The sequence below is a fragment of the Cicer arietinum genome, chromosome 7, assembly GCF_000331145.2.
Source record: "Cicer arietinum cultivar CDC Frontier isolate Library 1 chromosome 7, Cicar.CDCFrontier_v2.0, whole genome shotgun sequence".
Taxonomy (NCBI): Eukaryota; Viridiplantae; Streptophyta; class Magnoliopsida; order Fabales; family Fabaceae; genus Cicer; species Cicer arietinum.
Genome location: NC_021166.2, coordinates 24,562,004 through 24,581,393, shown reverse-complemented (window position 1 = coordinate 24,581,393; position 19,390 = coordinate 24,562,004). Strand labels below are relative to the sequence as shown.

Sequence of the window (19,390 nt, the reverse complement as noted above, 5' to 3'; positions counted from 1 at the left end):
ATAATAATAATAATAATAATAATAATAATAATAATAATAATAATAATAATAATAATAATAATAATAATAATAATAATAATATTAATAATAATAATAATAATAATAATAATAATAATAATAATAATAATAATAATAATAATAATAATAATAATAATAATAAATAAAATCTCTACCGTTAAAACAGTGAATCAAGGTTTGGTTTGGGCTATATATACTCTACTGTTACATAATACAAACACTTTTGTCTCTCCACCCCATTTCACGAGAATTAAGAAAGTTCAATCGCCAAGAACGCTCTTTTTGATATTCATTGCATCCTATAACAATCAACAAATCAAGCTTTCAAAACCAAGAAATTTCCACTCATGGATTCTCTCATAGACCAACCAAAAACTCCTCAACTTTACGAACAAATTGCAAGAAAGGTTTCAATGCCAGTGTCAACTCGATCTCACACAATGAACGATTCTAATCCACATCAAGGTTTAAAGGAGAAGTTGAAAGCCATAACACTCTTATACGAACAAAAAAACCTTTCACCTCCCAAGAACCCTTCTTCCAAGAACCGTGTCGTGGCTCGGAAGCTATCGTTACCGGAAACGGAGAAAACAGGGAACAGAGTAACGGTGTTTGTGAGAGTGAGACCAGTTTCGAAGAAGGAAAATGAAGCGGGTTCGAGGTGTTGTGTGAGGATCGTGAATCCCCGTGACGTTTATTTGACCGAATTCGTTAATCCTAATGATTACTTGAGGTTGAAGAGAATTCGTAGACGTCATTTCACCTTTGATGCTTGCTTTCCTGATTCAGCTACTCAACAGGAAGTTTATTCCACCACGTGAGTTCTCTTCTCTGTGCCACGACACTCACACCTTAATTACATTTAATTAATTAACTTTTCTCAAGTTATTATCTGATGTGTGGTGTTCGATATTTGTGTGTACGTGCTTCATTGATTCTCTTCGTTCATCATTTTCCTAAATTTGGCTTTTCTATAAATATAGTATAACATTATTAAATTAAATATATCTTATTGGATTCTCTTCCAATATTTTATTCCATTCAGTTCACTTTATTTATTGAAGAGTGTCAGACACATACAAGTTATATTCAATCACTTTTATTTTTACGATCTATGAAGTTTTTCCATATCTTTACTTTTTATTTTAATCTTATGAAGTTTAATAACAATGTATAGACTAGTTTTATAAGTGCTTTCACATCATAATGTTATTAATTGGTGTATGGTTAAAAACTTGTTTACATTGCATTTTCAGAACCTCAGAACTTGTGGAAGGAGTTCTACAAGGGAGGAATGGGACAGTTTTCTGTTATGGTGCCACTGGAGCTGGAAAAACTTACACAATGCTTGGTACAGTGGAGAGCCCGGGGGTGATGGTGTTGGCAATTAAGGATCTTTTCGGTAAAATCAAGACGAGACGTTATGATTGAAACTATGCTGTTCATTTGTCCTATCTTGAGGTTTATAATGAAACCGTAAGAGATTTGATTTCACCTGGAAGACCTCTGGTTTTGAGAGAAGATAAACCGGTCCACTTTCTTATCTTAATTGTAATTTTAAAAGAAAATTAGCCATGTTCCAAGAGAAATGTTACTGATAATTTGTTCCTGTTATGGTACCTGTGAATTTTTGTTTGTTGTGAAGAGTTCTTGTTTTTGTTGTATCCCGTTAAATCACAATCTGATCGTACCTTGTCTAACTATATTTTAGGGGATTGTGGCAGTAGGTCTTACACAATACAGAGTTTACTCTACTGATGAAGTAATATTTTGAACAATTCTGGTATATTGGAAGATTGCTGAATGAATTTTTTGAGTTTTAATTTGCTTTTGCTGCTTCAGGTGATGATATTGCTTCAGCAAGGAAATCATAACAGAACTACAGAACCAACTCGTGCAAATGAAACATCTTCACGTTCCCATGCTGTCTTGCAGGTACACTTTTGAAGGGTGTTTACAGAAAATGATGCAAAAACCCTTATATGATGTGATTGTGACTTGTGCTTAGTTTATTTGTTACATATAGGTTGTTGTTGAATACCAAGTTAGAGATGCTGCAATGAATATTATTAAAAATGTGGGAAAGCTCTCGTTGGTTGATCTTGCAGGGTCAGAGAGAGCTCTTGCCACATATCAAATAACACTTAGATCTCTTGAGGGTGCCAACATTAACCGGTCTCTTCTTGCACTAAGTAGCTGCATCAATGCTCTTGTAGATGGAAAGAAGCATATACCATACCGAAATTCAAAATTGACTCAGCTTCTCAAAGATTCACTAGGAGGAACATGCAGCACTGTCATGATTGCTAACATAAGCCCAAGTAACCTCTCATCCGGTGAAACTCAAAACATCTTTCATTGGGCTGATAGAGCCAAGGAGATTAGAACGAAGGTTGAATCCTCTAACCATTTCAAAATTTCACCGACACAATAGTATGAGTATTTTCTAAATGTTTTTTCATAAATCATCACATGTATTAATATTTTGGTTTATGGATGATAACAAGCATGTTTTTACCCTTTGATATAATCACATTTTTGTTGTTTGGAATTTTTCATTTGGTGTCGAATACATCACTCAGTTGATTCTGAATAACGAAACTGAAACCTGTTAGACATGGGTGCAGGCAAATGACGCAAATGAGGATCTATTTCCAGTAACTGAAACAGGAACATACCAGGCCAAGCTAGTACTTGAGCTACAAAAGGAGAATCGTGAAATGCGAATGCAGCTAGCACGGCAGCAACAAAAGTTTTTTTCACTCGAAGCACAGTCCTTAGCAGGATATTTCTGCTCAACACCACCATCCGTTACATCTCTTCTTTCGACTTCTCCATCTTCTTTTCAACCAAATGAAAAGCGATGGACCAGACCCTCTTTCTTTACTGCAACTTATCTCATTCCATATACACCTTTCCAAACTGTCATGTCGCGTGACTGACATGTCTCAGACACCAACATTTTTTCGACACACCAAATAACTTGTTTTACACTACTTAGTTAGCAATAAATAAAATATATATTTTTTAAGCTTAGATGCTTCTCAGACTCGGTTAAACACCTATTGTGGTTGAATGCTTCTCAATCACTCTAAACATAAAAGAAAAGTCATCTTTTATTATATTTTACATTAAAAAATTATAAAATCAAATAAAATATATGAAGCACATAGCCTTTATTCATTGAAACCAAAAGACTTATACTCTTATTCTATTGGGGCTCATCATCATAACTAGTTGTTTTAAGATATAATTCATCATATTTTCAGATTTCATTGTGAAATGATCCCTCTTAGTGTAAGCGTTCACACATAGACTTGTAGGTATGGGCAGCATCCGAGTGTCTTATATTTTAGACATCAGTTGCTTCGGTGTATCAATATTTGTGCTTCATAGATCCCAACTCCTTACACTTTTTTACTTGCATCTATGACTGATAAATTAATAATAAATATCATAATAAATATCATGTTTCGGTTTCTTCAACCTTACATGTTTATTACATTTTTCAGACACAGACTGCTTGTCGAAAGGGAAATACTTGGAAGTGACCGGAGAGGAGTTGAAGAAATTAAAGGACATATTAGAACCCATGTGACAGAAGGTCTAGTATTTTTTGAAGGACGTGGCACAAACCAAGATTCCATTATTAAGTTAGATAATGATAGTTTTGGAAAAAACTCTGTGATTATTTTTATTTTTTATTGTATTTGTTGATTCATTTTTTTTATTTGATTTGAGTTGGTATATCTCACCAATATCAATAAGATTATGAACATGGATTACAATATATTTAAAATGTCAAGTTTGTACGATCTTATGCAATATATTATTATTATTGTTATTATTTGTTTAAATCATGAAGGGTATAAATCAGTTAACTTTAGGAGTAATTTTATAACGATTTCCTTAGTTTAATATTTTAATATAAACAATAAATTTTATTAATTCAACCGTAAAATAAAAAACTCTTATTTAATAGATCAACTCAACAAATTTCAGTAAAATTTTAAAATTATTGGATACTTTATTAAATAGTTTTAAATAAATGTATAATAAAGTTTAAAAAAATATACGTAGATATCGATGACTAGATTGCATAGTTATGAATTTTTTATTTATATTAAACTTTGTGTTTGAACATTATTATCTTATGGAATAATCCACAGTTGAGTTAGTGTAACTCATGGTTTATATTAAGTTATTAAGCAGAATAACTCATCACAAAGTTACTCTTTGAGTCAATGGATCTCCACCCAACCATAAATATTTTAACAGTTTTAAATTATAATCGGTGGATCAAACCTTCAAATATTTTTTTAACAATTATAAATCTTATTCATTCATTATAACTAAGATTTTAACATAATAATTCAACGGGGTAAAATTTAATATATGAATTAGTTGCAATTACATTCTCCAAAATATTTTACATATTTTCAAATGTGTGTTTATAAATCCATATATAATAATTAATTAAATAAACTCCTTGTAAAAAATACTCTACAAATAAAATCAATAAATTATATTATTTTTGAAATTTTAAAATCTTATTCACATCAGTACTAATATGTTAAAGTGTAGTTATAATAGATAATAAAATGTGCTTCTTGATAAATTAAACTTAAATTAATACTAATCAATACAATATTAATTAGTTTAATTTTTAACACGTTAGTATTATTGTAGTGTAGTTGTTATCACGTTAGTCTTACACACTAACGGTCTCTAGTTCGATCCCTGGTCAATAAATTTATAAATTCTATTTTAACGAATTTATTTATAAATCAGACATTTTATATATGTGCTCATTTATCTTTTTTTTTCTTTTTCGAGTTGGTCGTTTATTTTAATTTTAAGTGACAATTTGATATTTTATGTTTTAAAATGTCAACAATGTTATCATTTTTTTAACAAAAATTCAAAAAAATCTAAATATTAATCTGACACAAACACACATTAGATGCAAGATTGATTACAAACCCTAAATGAACTAAAATAACCGTAGGGGATGAAAATGATATAAATGTTAATCCAATGACACATAACATGTTGTCCAGAGTAGGCGGGAGATCTAGAACAAACCGTTAACTGAAATTAAGTTAAGGGACCACAAATGTAATTTAGCCAATAAATACTATTGAGAGTAGGCGAGAGATCTAGAACAAACCGACACCAATATATTATTCTCCTCCTCTTAAAAATTCATGTTTCACGATAATAATATTTTGAACGTGAGATATTTTTGGCCAATCCTCACCTATTTCCTTTTCACATCGTTTTCTTAACTCAGGACAAATCCAAAGAGATGGAAGGTAAGGTAAACCCAACAAAGAGATGGAAGGTAAATCTTTTTGGTAAATCTTGGCTGCATTTCCCATGTATAAGCATATTACTAAGAGATGGAAGGTAAGGCAAACCCAACAAATTAGGACATTCATATATTCTAAGTTGGGATAGGTGAGGAAACATATTTTCTCTGTCCTCCCCTTAATAATCTTATCAGGTTTGCCAACTTATCCAATGTCAAATATTGTAGTCCTCTGAAACCTCCCACAGCTTCTCCATTGTAAGATTCATCATCTATGTAAATTACACAACTCAAGTTCGAAATATCTAGTTCCTTTAGAGAAAGTAATTTTCTCAACTGTGGGAGATGTAAACAACTTTCGCAGTCCTTGAGTTATGAACATTTTCTATCTTTGAGAGGAAGACCACACATCTAATGTAAAATAGACTCTTGTATATCCTTCCACTGACAATTTTTGAAGATGTTGAATTTGAGGTGGAAGCACTTGATATTTTCCTGCAATTGAAACTCTTCGGTTCTTTATCATGACAACAACAAAAAGTTCAAGTGTCGCGGGTGATATTCAGATTATTTGTAAGCCATCTAAGAAAAGTTCTATTTATCACTAAAATTTGTATTATTTAATAGGTTAATTAGCATATGCGGTCCTTTTATTTAATTGTTTTAATCTTTTATATATATATTTTTTTTTGATTTGATCATTTATTTTAATTTTAAGTGACAATTTAATGTTTTAAAATGTCAACAATATTATCATTTTTTTTATAAAATTTCAAAAAATTCATCAAAATTTTCAAACAAAATCCATAAAATTAATAATCATCTTCAATATAATTCAATTTCATCAAATGCATAACTCAAATATTCAAATAAACTCATATTTTCTCCAACAATTTAATTGATGTTGAGACATGAGGTAGAGTAATAACTCTGCGATCATAGGCTTCCCTAATTGAATGACAATTGACTTATATGTGCTTCGTCCTTTCATGTATAATGGATTTGATGCAATGGAGTTGGTTTTGTTTGTGAAAAACCAAGTTTCGAAAGAAGGTCGCGCAACCAAATAATCTCTGAGCATGTTGTAGACATGGGCCGATATTCTACCTCGGTAGAGGATTTAGATACAAAATCTTGTTTCTTGCACTTCCAAGAGACAGGGGCATCACCTAAAAACATGCACCAACCAGTGGTAGATTTTCTTATGTATGGAAAACCAGCCCAATCAGCATCACTGTATGCTTGAAGTTGTATTGTTGCACCATTAGGGAATAAGAGACTGTGACTAGGAGTACCAAATAGGTGTTTGATGATTCGGTGTACAGTTGAAAGATGCAAATGTCTAGCATTTTGCATGAATTTATTGATTGTGTGGACAACAAAAGAGATATTGGGTCTTGTAATAGTAAGACACATAAGACTGCCAACCAACTTCCGATATAAGTGCGATGTGTAAGGAGTTCACCTTCATCCCGTCTTAACTTGACATTAACTTCCATGGGAGTTTCAACAGCAGCGACGTTGGTAAGACCAGCTAGATAAATTAGACCAAGAAGTAAGTGAGCTTCCCAAGATCTTTCACGTGGAAAGTGGAATGCAACAATTGTTGGATTGTATTAATTGTTCTTGATCTTAACTGGTGATGACAATGTCATCCACATAAACAAGAAGTGTCACAATTTCTTTTGATGTTCATTGTGTAATTAGAGGTGGATCATAATTGCTTTGAATGAAGGAAAAGCCAAAAAGTATTGTTCTAAACTTCTCAAGCCACACTCTTGGTGCTTGTTATAACCCATACAAAGAACGTTTTAGTTTGCAAACATAATTAGGTAAAGTGGAGGTCATGCCCGTAGGATGTTTGATGTAAAATTCCTCCTTAAGGTCACCATGAAGAAAGGTGCTCTTAACATCTAGTTGGTGTATTTTCTGAGATATAGATGCAGCAATGGCTAGAATATTGAGAAATATAGTCATTTTGGACACAGGTGCAAATGTCTCATCATAATCGAGGTCAAATTATTGCTTATTTCTAACAACCATTAACTAAGCCTTGTAGCAATCTATGGATCCATCTGAACAAAGCTTTGTAGTGAATATAAATTTACTACTAAGAGATTTAACAAATGAGGGGCAAGGAACAACATCCCATGTTTCATTCTTTTCTAGTGTTAGCCTTTATAGCATCTTGCCAACATTTATGCTCCATAGCCTGTTTATATGAGGAAAAGATACAAACAAAAGCTAAAGTTGTTGTCAAAAGATAAATGTGAAGATGAATCATACTTTTTTGGAGAATTACGAGTGCGAGTACTACGACGTAAAGCTATTGGTTCTTGTTGAAGTACCAAATCAACAGCCAGAGAATGATCAAGAGAATGCCGTGGAGGTTTTGGACGTCTTTGGTACACCAAAAGGGGCTTAGTTGTTGGTTCTCTTGCATAATTGTTATAAAACAAAGGCAAAACATATGTGGATGTAGGAGAATGAGTATCTTGGTTAGTAAAAAAAAAATATGCATCCTCTTGAAAAATAACATTTCTAGAAATTCGAACCCTATTGAGATTAGGATCATAGCATATAAAACATGTTTGGTGGCTTGAGTAACCAAGAAAAGCACATTTAACAGATTGAGCTGTGAGCTTGGTGCGTTCTTGGGACTGAAGATTGAGATAATAGATACAACCAAATGTACAAAGATTGTTATAAGATGGTTGTTGTCCATATAGCCTTAAAAATGGGGAATCATTGTTTAAGGCTTGAGAAGGAAGCCGATTAATAAGATGGACAACGGTGGAGAGAGCTTCACACTAGAATCGAGAGGGTACAAGGGAGTCCAACATAAGAGTACGAACAACATCAAGGAAATGGCAGTTTTTTCTTTCAGCTACCCTATTTTGTTGGAGTGTAAAAGGGCATGACTTTTGTGATATAACTTCATTTGTCTGCAAGAAACCCTAAAATAAAGAAGATGTATGTTCTCCCCATTGTCAAAATGCAAAATTTTAATTGTCGACAAAAATTGAGTTTGAACGTAAACATGAAAAAATTTAAATGCAAAAAATGCTTCAACCTTGGAGCGCAAAAAATAAACTCGTGTAACACAACTATAGTCATCAATAAAAGTGATAAAGTACTTATAACGAGCATGAGATATAACAAGTGTTATTCCCCATAAATCACTGTGGATCATGTCAAAAGGTTGACTCAAATTTGTTTGATGAATTGGAAATGGTAGAATTTTACTTTTACCATGTTTATAAGAAATGTTGTCAAATTGAATAGCCTGAATAGATAGGGAATTTTTATTACCGAGAACTGCATATTTCATCAAGTCATGAAGTACATTTGAGTTTGGGTGACCAAGACGCTTATGCCATGTTTGGAAATAACAATTGCATAATTACAAGAAATAAAAGGCATAAAAGAACATGGGAACAACATGAATAAAGAGAAAAAAGACATCAAACTTTAGGTTTTGTTGCGGTCATCTTCCTTGATTATTGATCCTACACAAGACTACCAGATTTTGAGAATTCAACTCTACAATCAATGTCTGCTAATAGACCAACTGGAATAAGATTACTAGTGAGATCAGGGGAAACATAAACATTGGTGAGAGACGAAGAAGTATCACCAATTTCTGTTATAGGCAAACTATTTCCATTAGCAGTTTGTATTTGGAGATTACTAGAGTAAATTTTAACATTGGTAAATGCAACAACATTGTTAGCCACATGACTAGATGCCCCAAAGTCAAAATACCAAGGAGAATCAGGGGAAGAAATGTTACTTGAAATACCCAAAACCAGAAAAGGTTGAAATGATTATTTGTTGAACCATTTCAGGGGTTAAGGCTAGAACCGTGGAATGCAAATTATGGTTCACAAAAATAGGAGTTGTAGAAGGACCAACAAAGGCAGTGAAGGTTGTTGTAGTTTTCTTCGGTGGTCTTGTTGGACATTCTTTAATGATATGACCATCCTTTTTGCAGCAATTGCAGAACTTTTAGGACAACCGGAAGAAAAATGTCCATGTCCTTTGCAACATAAACATTTGAAATACTCATGTCTCACCCACAAGGTCAGCCTTGTACCACATATGCCACATGGAGAGAAATAACATTTTGTTGTTTTATGGTTGTTTAAGTGAAAAGACGTTGTTTCTCACGAAGTAGCTCATTAAGACAAGTATCCAAGGATGGGGCAGTAGCTCAATTCATGAGATTGGACCTTAGTCCCTCAAAATCATATCTCAATTTCATCAAAACTTGACCACGTTTGGTAGTCTCATGAAGTTTTTGCACAATTATTTGCCCTTCATTTAACAGACCTTTATAGACAATGTTAGTGTATTTAGTCCAAAAATTAATAAAATGAGATTAAAACTCATAAATAGAAAGATTTTCATGTTGAAAAATTGTGATTTCATGTTCAAGATGGAACCGCCGAACAACGTTGTATTGGCTATACATTTTCTTCAAGTAGTCCCACATCTTTGTTGCCATAGCGAAATGTCGGACATTGAGAACGATATAAGATCAACAAAACCTACGATCCATGTCATGATTTGTGCACCTTTGACTTCCCATTTGGCATATGCATCCTTCTACGTCTTCTTAGGGGTATAATCAGTTTCATCGACATTACCCCAAATCTATTTTGTTTTGACAAAAATCTAGAACTAAAATGCCCATGTAAAGTAGTTTTTTCCACTAAGACAAACAAAAAGGATATCATGTTTGTTGATGAACATGATGCCAAGGGAAACAAATGCAGAGAACTTAGGAAACGTCAACGAAAAACAAGAAATGTAGAAACAACAACGTAACTATGATCGTCGTCAACAAGGAATTAAGATTTCAAGAAAAAATATAGCAGAAACAACAAGGAAACTATTATTGACGTAGGCAAAAAAGTATGATTTCAAGAAGAAGAAAAACAAAAAATTGAGGAAGTCAATATTTGATCGCAGAAAAATAGAGAAATCTAATTTGAATCGCAACCTAATTTGATACCATGTTACACTCATAATCTTTTATTGGTAAAATGTGTCATTCCCATTGGAGAATTCTCCTTTAAATAATATTGATATAGAATGATATGTAATTTTAAATCTTACTATAATGGGTAATATACAGCTGGACTAATTATTTATGAGAATGATTATATAATTACAAATATAATCAAATATGCACAATTAATAATTATGAAAACTGTCGATTCCATTGCCAAAAAAATTGACCGAGGAAGAAAACCACCCGAGCACTACTCATTACTACAGGGCCTAGAGAGTGATAAAAATCACTTTAATGAAATAAAAAATTAATCTTACTCTTATTTCCAAACTAGAACGGTTTAATTTATTCTTAATCCAGGACTACTGAAAATATTATTATTTTAAGGTAACATATGTGCCAGAAAGAATAGTAATTCCAAAGGGGCAAGCAAGTATTTTAATCAAGCATTATTTGGTGCATGTCCATGTCATCATATACAAAACAAAACAAAACAAAAAAAGCAATCATAATCAAATCTAACTAGGAAGTAGGTATCAATCTCTTCGTTCAGCACTTGACAAATACCTCAACCAAAACCAACTCAACAGCACAAAGAATATATTAAGCAGGATGAGAAGAATGAAATTGCCTTTAACAGGAAGTAATCTAGTTCCATGCTCTTTTTCTTGCTCCAGTTCATGTTGACAATCATCTTCACTCTGAGTGTCATTAACACATTCACTAGTGTTGAAAAACCTAGCCAACCTTTCTGAGACAGATTGTAGGCCTTTGTCCAACGATTCTTCATCTCCCACATAATCATCATCCCCTTCATAGATTAAATGTATTCCACATTTTTTCAACTCTAACCTCTCATCAAAAGAAGGACTTCTCTTTGCCACACTAACTGTATCAGCATCTTTTAAAATGGATACCAATGGATGGTAATCTTGGAACCTTCGCAAGTGTATGTGTTTTTCATCTGTCCTTGGCACTCCTCCTATGTATAGCACTGAACTGTAGATAAGTTTGCCTAGTTTGAGAACTTTTGCTTGAACATCAACCACCCCAGGCATTTGAATTTCCATTTTGTTATGGTTAATTGAAAAAATAACACCTACAACTACACTTGTTAGCTCAAGATTTTTGCGCTTGGTAAAGCTTACAGTTTCTCCTGAAAACAATTCTGGTAACTTGGTTCCTGGCATGCTCAAGTTCTGAAAATTTCTCAATGCAACCTGTCATATAAATTAAACCTCTAGTTGCAAGTAGTACTAAGCAACAACAGCTAATTTAAGATCTATGTTCATTTTCTAAAATGTGTCATTTTACTTTTACCTTTGATGAAAGACTCTTGAAGTAAACCATTGTTATGAAAAGAAGATAAAATGCTGGTTAATAAAGATGTATTTTCAGAAATAATGAAAAACCATTTTTTACATTTTCATTATTTCTAAAAATGTAGACAAATTGTTCACTTCAATAGTGTCTTACCTCTTTGTTAACAAGTAAAGTTAACACAATTTTTTTATAAAAAAAAATTCACAAAATAGTTCTCATTTGTCTTAATTTTTTTATTTAATTGAATAAGGATTTATGGGCAAAGAGGAGAGAACAACCTTCGAAAGCCTTCGGTATGCATTGGAGGAACATGCTTTGCAACCACTTAGGTACAACCTTCTCAACGATTTCAAGCATTCAAGACCTGGAATATCCACCACTTTCTCACAATTTGTGAGTTTCAACTCCTCTAAACTCTCTAAATTTGACATGTCATGTATAGTTTGTAGTGCATAACAATTATCAGCATTCAGCTCAATCAAGCTCGAAGGAAGCGAGGGGAGAGAAATCAGTTCCGTACAATTTGGCAGTGAGAGATTCTTGAGAACGGAAAGGCCTTTCAAGCTGGAAGGAAGGCTGTGAAAATTGTTTTGGCCCAAATTTAAAGTCTCTAACAATGATAACTTCTCAAAATCATCCGGAATTTTCCCGGATAATCTCCAGGCACGCGCATCCAGCTCATGTAGCAAGGTCAGATTACAGAAAGAAGATGGTATCACAAAATAACCAATATTCTCCACAGATAATGTGGAAACTAAATCAGGCTTCTTTGACATTCTTAGTGTTCTCAAGCTTGAAAGCATACCGAAACTTTCAGGCAAGTCTAGTATAGCTGTTTCTTCCATCATTAAGTGATATAGAGATTTCAGGTTTCCTATAGAAGCTGGAAGATGTCTGAGCATTCTACATCTGCTTAATTTTAAGGTAACAAGATTGTCTAGTAATCCAATCGATGCTGGCAATTCCTTGATAATTCCATTGACTATGTTCAGTGTAGTAAGAGATCCTAGGTGGCCAATCGATTCCGGCAAAGATTCAAGATAACTACAATTTCCAATCTCAAGTTTCCTAAGTTGTTTCATCTCTCCAATTTGATCTGGTAGATATCTGATAGATGTTCCGTCTAACTCGAGTTCGATAATTGAAACTAGAGTTTTAATTGAGTCAGGCAATTTATTGACAAGTTTACATTTTCCAACTGATAACTTGCTCATATAGGATAGTGAACCAATGGTGGCAGGGAGTTCTGTAATTCCACTGTGGTAAGCCAAAAGTTCTGTCAACGATACGAGATTTCCTATGGAATCAGGCATTTGAGTGAGAGATTCACACCAAATCAAACTTAATTTCTCAAGGTTTTTCAAGGATCCAATAGTGTTGGGTAATTCTTGTAAACCTGACTGATTAAGAGATAATTCTTGCAAAGAACATAGATTTCCAATGCATTCTGGTAGTCTTCTCAAATATTTGCAACGGTCTAAAACAAGCGATTCGAGTTTGGTCAGGCGAAAAATAGATTGGGGAAGCTCTACTATAGTTGTGTCATCAGCAGCAAGTACTTTCAGAGATTTAAGTATGCCTATGTTTTCAGGTAATGCTTTCAACTTGGAGCAACTAGAAAGAATGAGGCTCTCTAGATGTTTCAGACCCGAGACATCACTGGGAAGTTCAACAATGTTTCTACAACGCGTCATATTCAGATTACGCAAGGTAGTCAAACTTCCAATTGATTCGTGAATCCTTGTTAGATTAATGCAGTTTTCCAAATTTATCTTCTCTATCTGGAGACACCAAGATAAATCAGGAATTGTAGCAAGTTGGATGCAGTTGGAGAGGTTCATGACCATTAGGTTCTCTGGTACCTGCTAAACAATGTAATGTTATGTTATAAGATGTTATATTTGTTGGAATTTGAAAATATGGGTCGTTTACTTTGTGTAAACGTTTCTTATTTTCATTTCCTAAAATGTGTGTTCATTTTATCTTAACGAGAGGCTCGTAAAGTAAACCATTGTTATGGAGATAAGTTGAAATGTTCATTAATGAAGATGCATTTTTGAAAATAATGAAAATCGTTTTTTGACATTTTCATTGTTTTTAGAAATATAGAGAATTGTTCACTTCAAACGTCTCTTAACCACTTTATTAACGAATACAATTTACAATAAATTTTATGAAATGAAAACAAAAAATATTTTCGGAAAGCAAACAGTCCTAAGGTTTCACTTTCAGTCCTTTACATACATAGAAGGGAGAAAGAAGGAACAGAAGCTGATATTTATTTGATAGGAGATGATGTATTTGCTGTGTGCAAAAGACCACTAATATATATTCTTGTACTAGATTTTATTATTAAATAAGGAAATCATGAACAAGAAAATAAGAAAATCATGAAATTTAAAGGAATATGAAAATAAATCCTTAGATATAATTCAATATACTCTACATTACTAACTTCTATATGATACATTCAAGATAGTGTGGCGTTTTTCATGTAGGCTAGCAATATTGAGAAAACGAAAAAGAGAGAAAAAGTTCTACTAACATTGTCGGATTTAGGAATTCAAATTTTAAGTATTATTGTTTCCTTTTTACCTGTTTGTATGTATTAGTAGTAGTTAACGTGGAATGGATAAAATCCTAGAATAGATTCTTCCAGTTTCTCAAAAGAAATGAGATATTGGTGAGACTAATTTAAAAATGAGGTTCCACCAATATCTCATTTGCATCTATCCTCCCATAAATGGATTCCTCCATTTCTTTTGAGAAATTGAGAGGATCTTGAACCTTGTGAAGTATTTGTAACAATTGTATTTTAGGAAATCATTTTGAAGGGAACTTTGATGTGTCAAAAAGTGGTTTGACATATGTTCCTATTCACAAGTGTGCTACTGCTAGCAAAAATAATTGTGGATAATGTCATAATCTATGAAGCAAGGACACTTCTGAGATTAGCTGACAAGTTTTCCAAATAAAACATTCTTTTCTTTGTTTCGACACATCTTAGACACCCATTGGTCACATCTCAGCCACATCTACAGAGGTTAAAAATGTGTCAATCAATGATGACGAATGAGAAGTTAAATACATCAGATTTGGTTACAATGGTTGACTTTTCAGTGGTAGATGGATGAATAAAAGTGAAAAACTATCATATTGTGTTTTAGAATATTTTTCGAATGAAACAAATGAGCAATTTCGATGCATATATATTGATTCTCAATTTAGATATTTTATAAAGAATATTCATATTATTTAATGATAGTAAATACATTAATAAATATATGTATCAGTGTCAGCGTCCTATGTTTTAGACATCAACACTGTTGATGTGTCTATGTCGTATCAGGTGTTTGTGTCGAAGTCTTTGCTTCATAGGTTGCAATCACTAAAGTTTGTGCATTCATGATTAGATGATGCATAATATAGCTTAAGCATGTACCGTGTGACTTTTTGATCGACACAAGCTTTTAATTTTCTGGCCATTTGAGAGATCAAGGACAGTCAGTTCTCGGGGCAAAGTGTCCAGAGGCATAGATTCTAAAGGACATCCTCGCCATTGTAGCCACTTCAGTTCATTTGGAAGATACTTGCCTTCCAAACTCAGATTATTGATCTGGAGCAATCTCAAGTTAACCATTGGTTCAAATGATTTGGCATTAAGTACTACCTCATTGTACTTCTCTGCATGAGGATGAGAATAACTTGTAGTAGTCAACTTTTTTGATCTTTCCTTAAAGTCTAGTACAATTCCTTGTATGCATCTTGTTCCCTACATCAAAAAACAGAGTTAAAAATGTTTTTAGAACCTATAAAATCATAATCTTTCAAGTTTAGTCCCTAAAAAATATTATTCCCTTTTAGTCCCTAATTTGCTTTTTAAAGGGACTATTTTGAAGGACTAAAATAATTAGTTTTTTGTAAAAAGTTTTCAGAGTAGGTGACTGAGAGTGAATATAAGTTTAGAAACTAGAAAGGTAGTTATTTTATAAGGAATATTCAAAATAGTAAAATACTCAAACAGATATAAGTATTTGTATGCTTATCAAAATTGCCATACCAGAATTGTTTTAATAATCTATATAGACAACAGCGTGCAGTTTCATATATTATCCAGAAGAGGTCACGTTAGCATAACACTAAACCCAACAAAGTTAGTGATATATAGAATAAATTAGTCTCTCGTTTCTGCATTATTAAAATCTGGTCTAAAAGTCCAATTCTGTCTGTTTTCTTATATTTTATTTGTTCTTGCCCATTCTCCACTATCTGCTGCTGGCTGCACAAGAGCACCAGCATAAAATGACACCCTTTTTGAATATAATATTAATGAAAGTTTTTGGACACTTTTTGTTTAATTATATTTAACTCTTGGCAGCTTAAAGTATCTTATATGGCTGCTAAGGCCCTTTGGTTTTCTTTTTCTTCATATAAACCGATCTATGTATCTGTAAATGTAATCCATGATGTATTTTGTGTGAGAAATATGTTCTGCAATGTTTTTGAATCTTTACCTTCTTACTCTTCAAAACAGACATGATTTCAACACGATCCCACAATCTACTACGCATCCCAAGATCAACATGGTTTTCATCTAGAACAATCTGTCTTCCCATATCCCTAATTTGATCATGCATCCAAAGAGTACTGTCTTCCCTTATTTTGATTAAGCATTTTTCTTCAAGGATTGTCATAGCTATCTCTCCTCTAAATCCACAACCTCTCAACACATCAATCACATCACCGCGCTTTGTTTGAATAAAGAAACAGGCAATATCAAGGAATATACACTTCTCTTGTTCATCCAACCCATCATAACTTATCTTCAACACATCATGAAGATTCTCTGGCTGGATTCTTTTCAGCTTCTCAACAGCATCCTCCCATTCCTCCACCCTCCTTTTACCAAACAGAAAGCAACCGAACACTTCTAAAGCCAATGGCATTTTCCCTGTAAGAGACACAATTTGCTTTGACAGATTCAGAAAATTTGGTGGTGGCTCCTTTTTACTGAATGCATGGTGACTGAATAACTCTAAAGCTTGTTCAGGATACAGTTCTGTAACTTCATATAAATCATTGACATGCCTCTTAGGCAAAACAGTTGTATCTCTTGTGGTGATTATTATACAACTTCCTTTATAAAACCATTCCTTTTTACCAATCAAAGCATCAAGCTGATTTACATCATCAACATCATCCAACACTAGAAGAACTCGATTTTCGTTAACTATTCTTTTGATAGCAGAAATACCAGCATTAACATCAATGATAGGACTCTGATGAGTCCTTTTTTCATGAGAAAGATCTTTAATGATATTGCTTTGAAGAGAAACCAAACCATCCTCTTTAGATGAAAATTGTCTCACATTTGAAAGGAAACATCGACGCTCGAAACGACCAACAAGACTATTGAAAAGAGCCTTTGCAAGTGTAGTCTTACCAACACCACCCATACCATACAATCCCAAAACATTGACATTGTTGGATTGATCTTTTAACAGATCCATCACCTTCTCAACACGTTCATTGATCCCCACTGCATACTCAGATACATTCATTGGAGTATTGCTTAACTCCTTCAAAACCCTTTGCACCAAAAGGCGTATCAAATTATCATGCTCTCCATCACCATTACTAAGCAACAAAAAAAAATGTAGCAGAATCAAAAGAAGAATTCTTGAGACTATATACTTAGTAAGCACCACTGATCAAAAATTTTAAAATATTATTATTAAAATAATTTTAACAATAGTTTTAAATTAAACAATTGTTGTTCCCAACCTATGTAGTAAGTATCATAACTACCAACACTACAAATTGAAGGCATGTTTGTTGTCTGAATACACATGTCGTGTGTAATTGCATTTAATCCCTTTTGTTTTCTCATATTAGTAGTGATGTATACTTGTTAGTGTCAACGTTTGGTATTCGTGTATATGTCTTGCTTCATAGTTAAATTTTCTTCCTGATCTATATTGCACCACGACACTTAGGATTTAAAGCTTGGTCTTGTGTTTGACATGTATAATTATAGTTACATTTAATCACTTCTATCATCTCAAATTATTATCGATTCATGTCAGTGCAGTGTCTAGTATAGCTATATGTAAAAGTGCTTCAGAGTTCTTAACTACTACCATTAAATGTGTGTTTGATTATGCCGTGACTAAAATTGATTTTGTAAAATCAATTTTTAATTAAACGTGAGTTAAATGTAAGGTGGATTTATGTTCAGATATATTCAAGTAAAAATGAATTTAACAATAAATTTCAGTATAAAAATCACGTTTGGTTTGAAAAAGCTACAAATTCTAGCTTCACCTTAGAATCAATTATGGAGACAAAATCAGTTATACTCAATAGCACTCAAAGACTTCAAAATCAATTTTATACTTTCTTAATTTATTTTTGCTCCTTCAAAAGTGGAACTAAACATGAATTAGTGATTATTAAATTGAGAAAGAGAGAGAAAGTAGACCTATCATCATAAAGCAAACCAGCAATTCCACCAAGTTTAGACATAGCTTCTCTCCAAACCTTCCCTTCCTGATTCCCAAACCGCTTTTCAAGAATCCTAAAACCTTCTTCAAAAGGACCCGATTGTTTCCTAACATGAGACGGATCAACCTTGTAGAAAACAGGAATAACAAGTCTCCCACGCTCGAAAATCTTAGCAAGTTCTTTAAGGCACCAATCAGAATCTGCGTAGTTAGGAGAGATAATAACAATGGAAGCAGCAGAATCATCAATGGCTTCAATAAGTCTGAGTGCTATGTGGTCCCCACGCTGTAAACCTTCGTCGTCCATGAAAGCACGAATACCTTGGCTTTTGAGTGATTCATGCAGTTTTTTCGTGAAACATTCGCGTGTGTCTTCTCCTCTGAAACTTAAGAATACATCCCAACGAAGACGGAATGCTCTACCGGATGATGATGACGTCATCTCTGTAACTTGATGATTCTTTGTTTCTGTTTTGGTTTGTAGAGAGATCTATCTTGCTTAATACACGTGAGTACATTCGCGTTTACTTTACTTTGACAAGCTTTGTTTATTGGTTGATTTGACTAATTAATTATTAATAATAGCATTTGTTTACATGCATAGTTGCAAGTATAAACCACAAAGTTAATTAATCAGTTAAGACCATGGATAATGACAGCTCTGCGTCTATTGTGGGACAATGGTGGAACTGTGGAAAGTGGAAATTGTTTTTTTTAATGCAAAAATAGGAACAACAAGCGAACTTTATTTTACCTTTACCTTTACCTTTACCTTTAGCGAACTTTGACTTAAGGGTAAATCTGACGTTAAGATGATTTTTGGGGTAAGGTATAATGTTGAAATAGGTTGTAAATGTGGCGCTTTTTTTTCAATACTCTCGTTTCCAAAAAAAATTATCAAAATATTTCATTTTTAAAATTATATATTAAATTATTTTATTTTTAAATTCACTTATAAGTCGTTTTTGCAAATAACGACTTTTTTAAAAAAGTCCACCTTCGTAAAGGCGAATTCCTTAAGAAAGTTTTCAACAAAAAAGTTCAATTTCTTTTTAAATTAACAAAATATATTTATATATAAATAATTAAAATAATTCATAAAAAGACACAAACACAAATTTTAAATTATATAGATTGACTAGAGTTTTATGTAACATTTGGACAATGTTTTCGAGTATAATTAGTTAACCGACATAATTCGTATTTTCTTAACATTTT

At 32.9% G+C, this 19,390-nt stretch overlaps 2 protein-coding genes across 6 annotated transcripts; one reads left to right on the top strand and one right to left on the bottom strand.

Annotated features, from left to right (window-relative positions):
* Nucleotides 1–245: 245 nt before the first annotated feature.
* Nucleotides 246–3,822, top strand: LOC101505724 (kinesin-like protein KIN-8A). Of its 3 annotated transcripts, none has more exons than XM_073370888.1 (6): nucleotides 246–835; nucleotides 1,275–1,494; nucleotides 1,730–1,780; nucleotides 1,861–1,953; nucleotides 2,045–2,410; nucleotides 2,646–3,822. In XM_073370888.1, exons 4-6 carry the CDS (start codon nucleotides 1,864–1,866, stop codon nucleotides 2,958–2,960), a joined length of 771 nt encoding a protein of 256 aa, XP_073226989.1. In that variant the 5' UTR covers nucleotides 246–835; nucleotides 1,275–1,494; nucleotides 1,730–1,780; nucleotides 1,861–1,863; the 3' UTR covers nucleotides 2,961–3,822. The 3 variants fall into 3 exon arrangements, with proteins under 3 accessions (XP_073226989.1, XP_073226987.1, XP_073226988.1); XM_073370886.1 differs by having other exon boundaries at nucleotides 1,275–1,548; XM_073370887.1 differs by lacking the exon at nucleotides 1,730–1,780 and having other exon boundaries at nucleotides 1,275–1,548.
* A 6,936-nt stretch (nucleotides 3,823–10,758) lies between these two features.
* LOC101498455 (disease resistance protein RPV1) lies at nucleotides 10,759–18,744 on the bottom strand. Of its 3 annotated transcripts, none has more exons than XM_004509857.4 (5): nucleotides 18,151–18,740; nucleotides 16,184–17,306; nucleotides 15,112–15,441; nucleotides 11,948–13,534; nucleotides 10,759–11,566 (listed from the first exon to the last, which is right to left on the bottom strand). In XM_004509857.4, exons 1-5 carry the CDS (start codon nucleotides 18,612–18,614, stop codon nucleotides 10,883–10,885), a joined length of 4,188 nt encoding a protein of 1,395 aa, XP_004509914.1. In that variant the 5' UTR covers nucleotides 18,615–18,740; the 3' UTR covers nucleotides 10,759–10,882. The 3 variants fall into 3 exon arrangements, with proteins under 3 accessions (XP_004509914.1, XP_004509915.1, XP_073219900.1); XM_004509858.4 differs by having other exon boundaries at nucleotides 11,948–13,531; nucleotides 18,151–18,739; XM_073363799.1 differs by having other exon boundaries at nucleotides 11,424–13,534; nucleotides 18,151–18,744.
* Nucleotides 18,745–19,390: the final 646 nt, after the last annotated feature.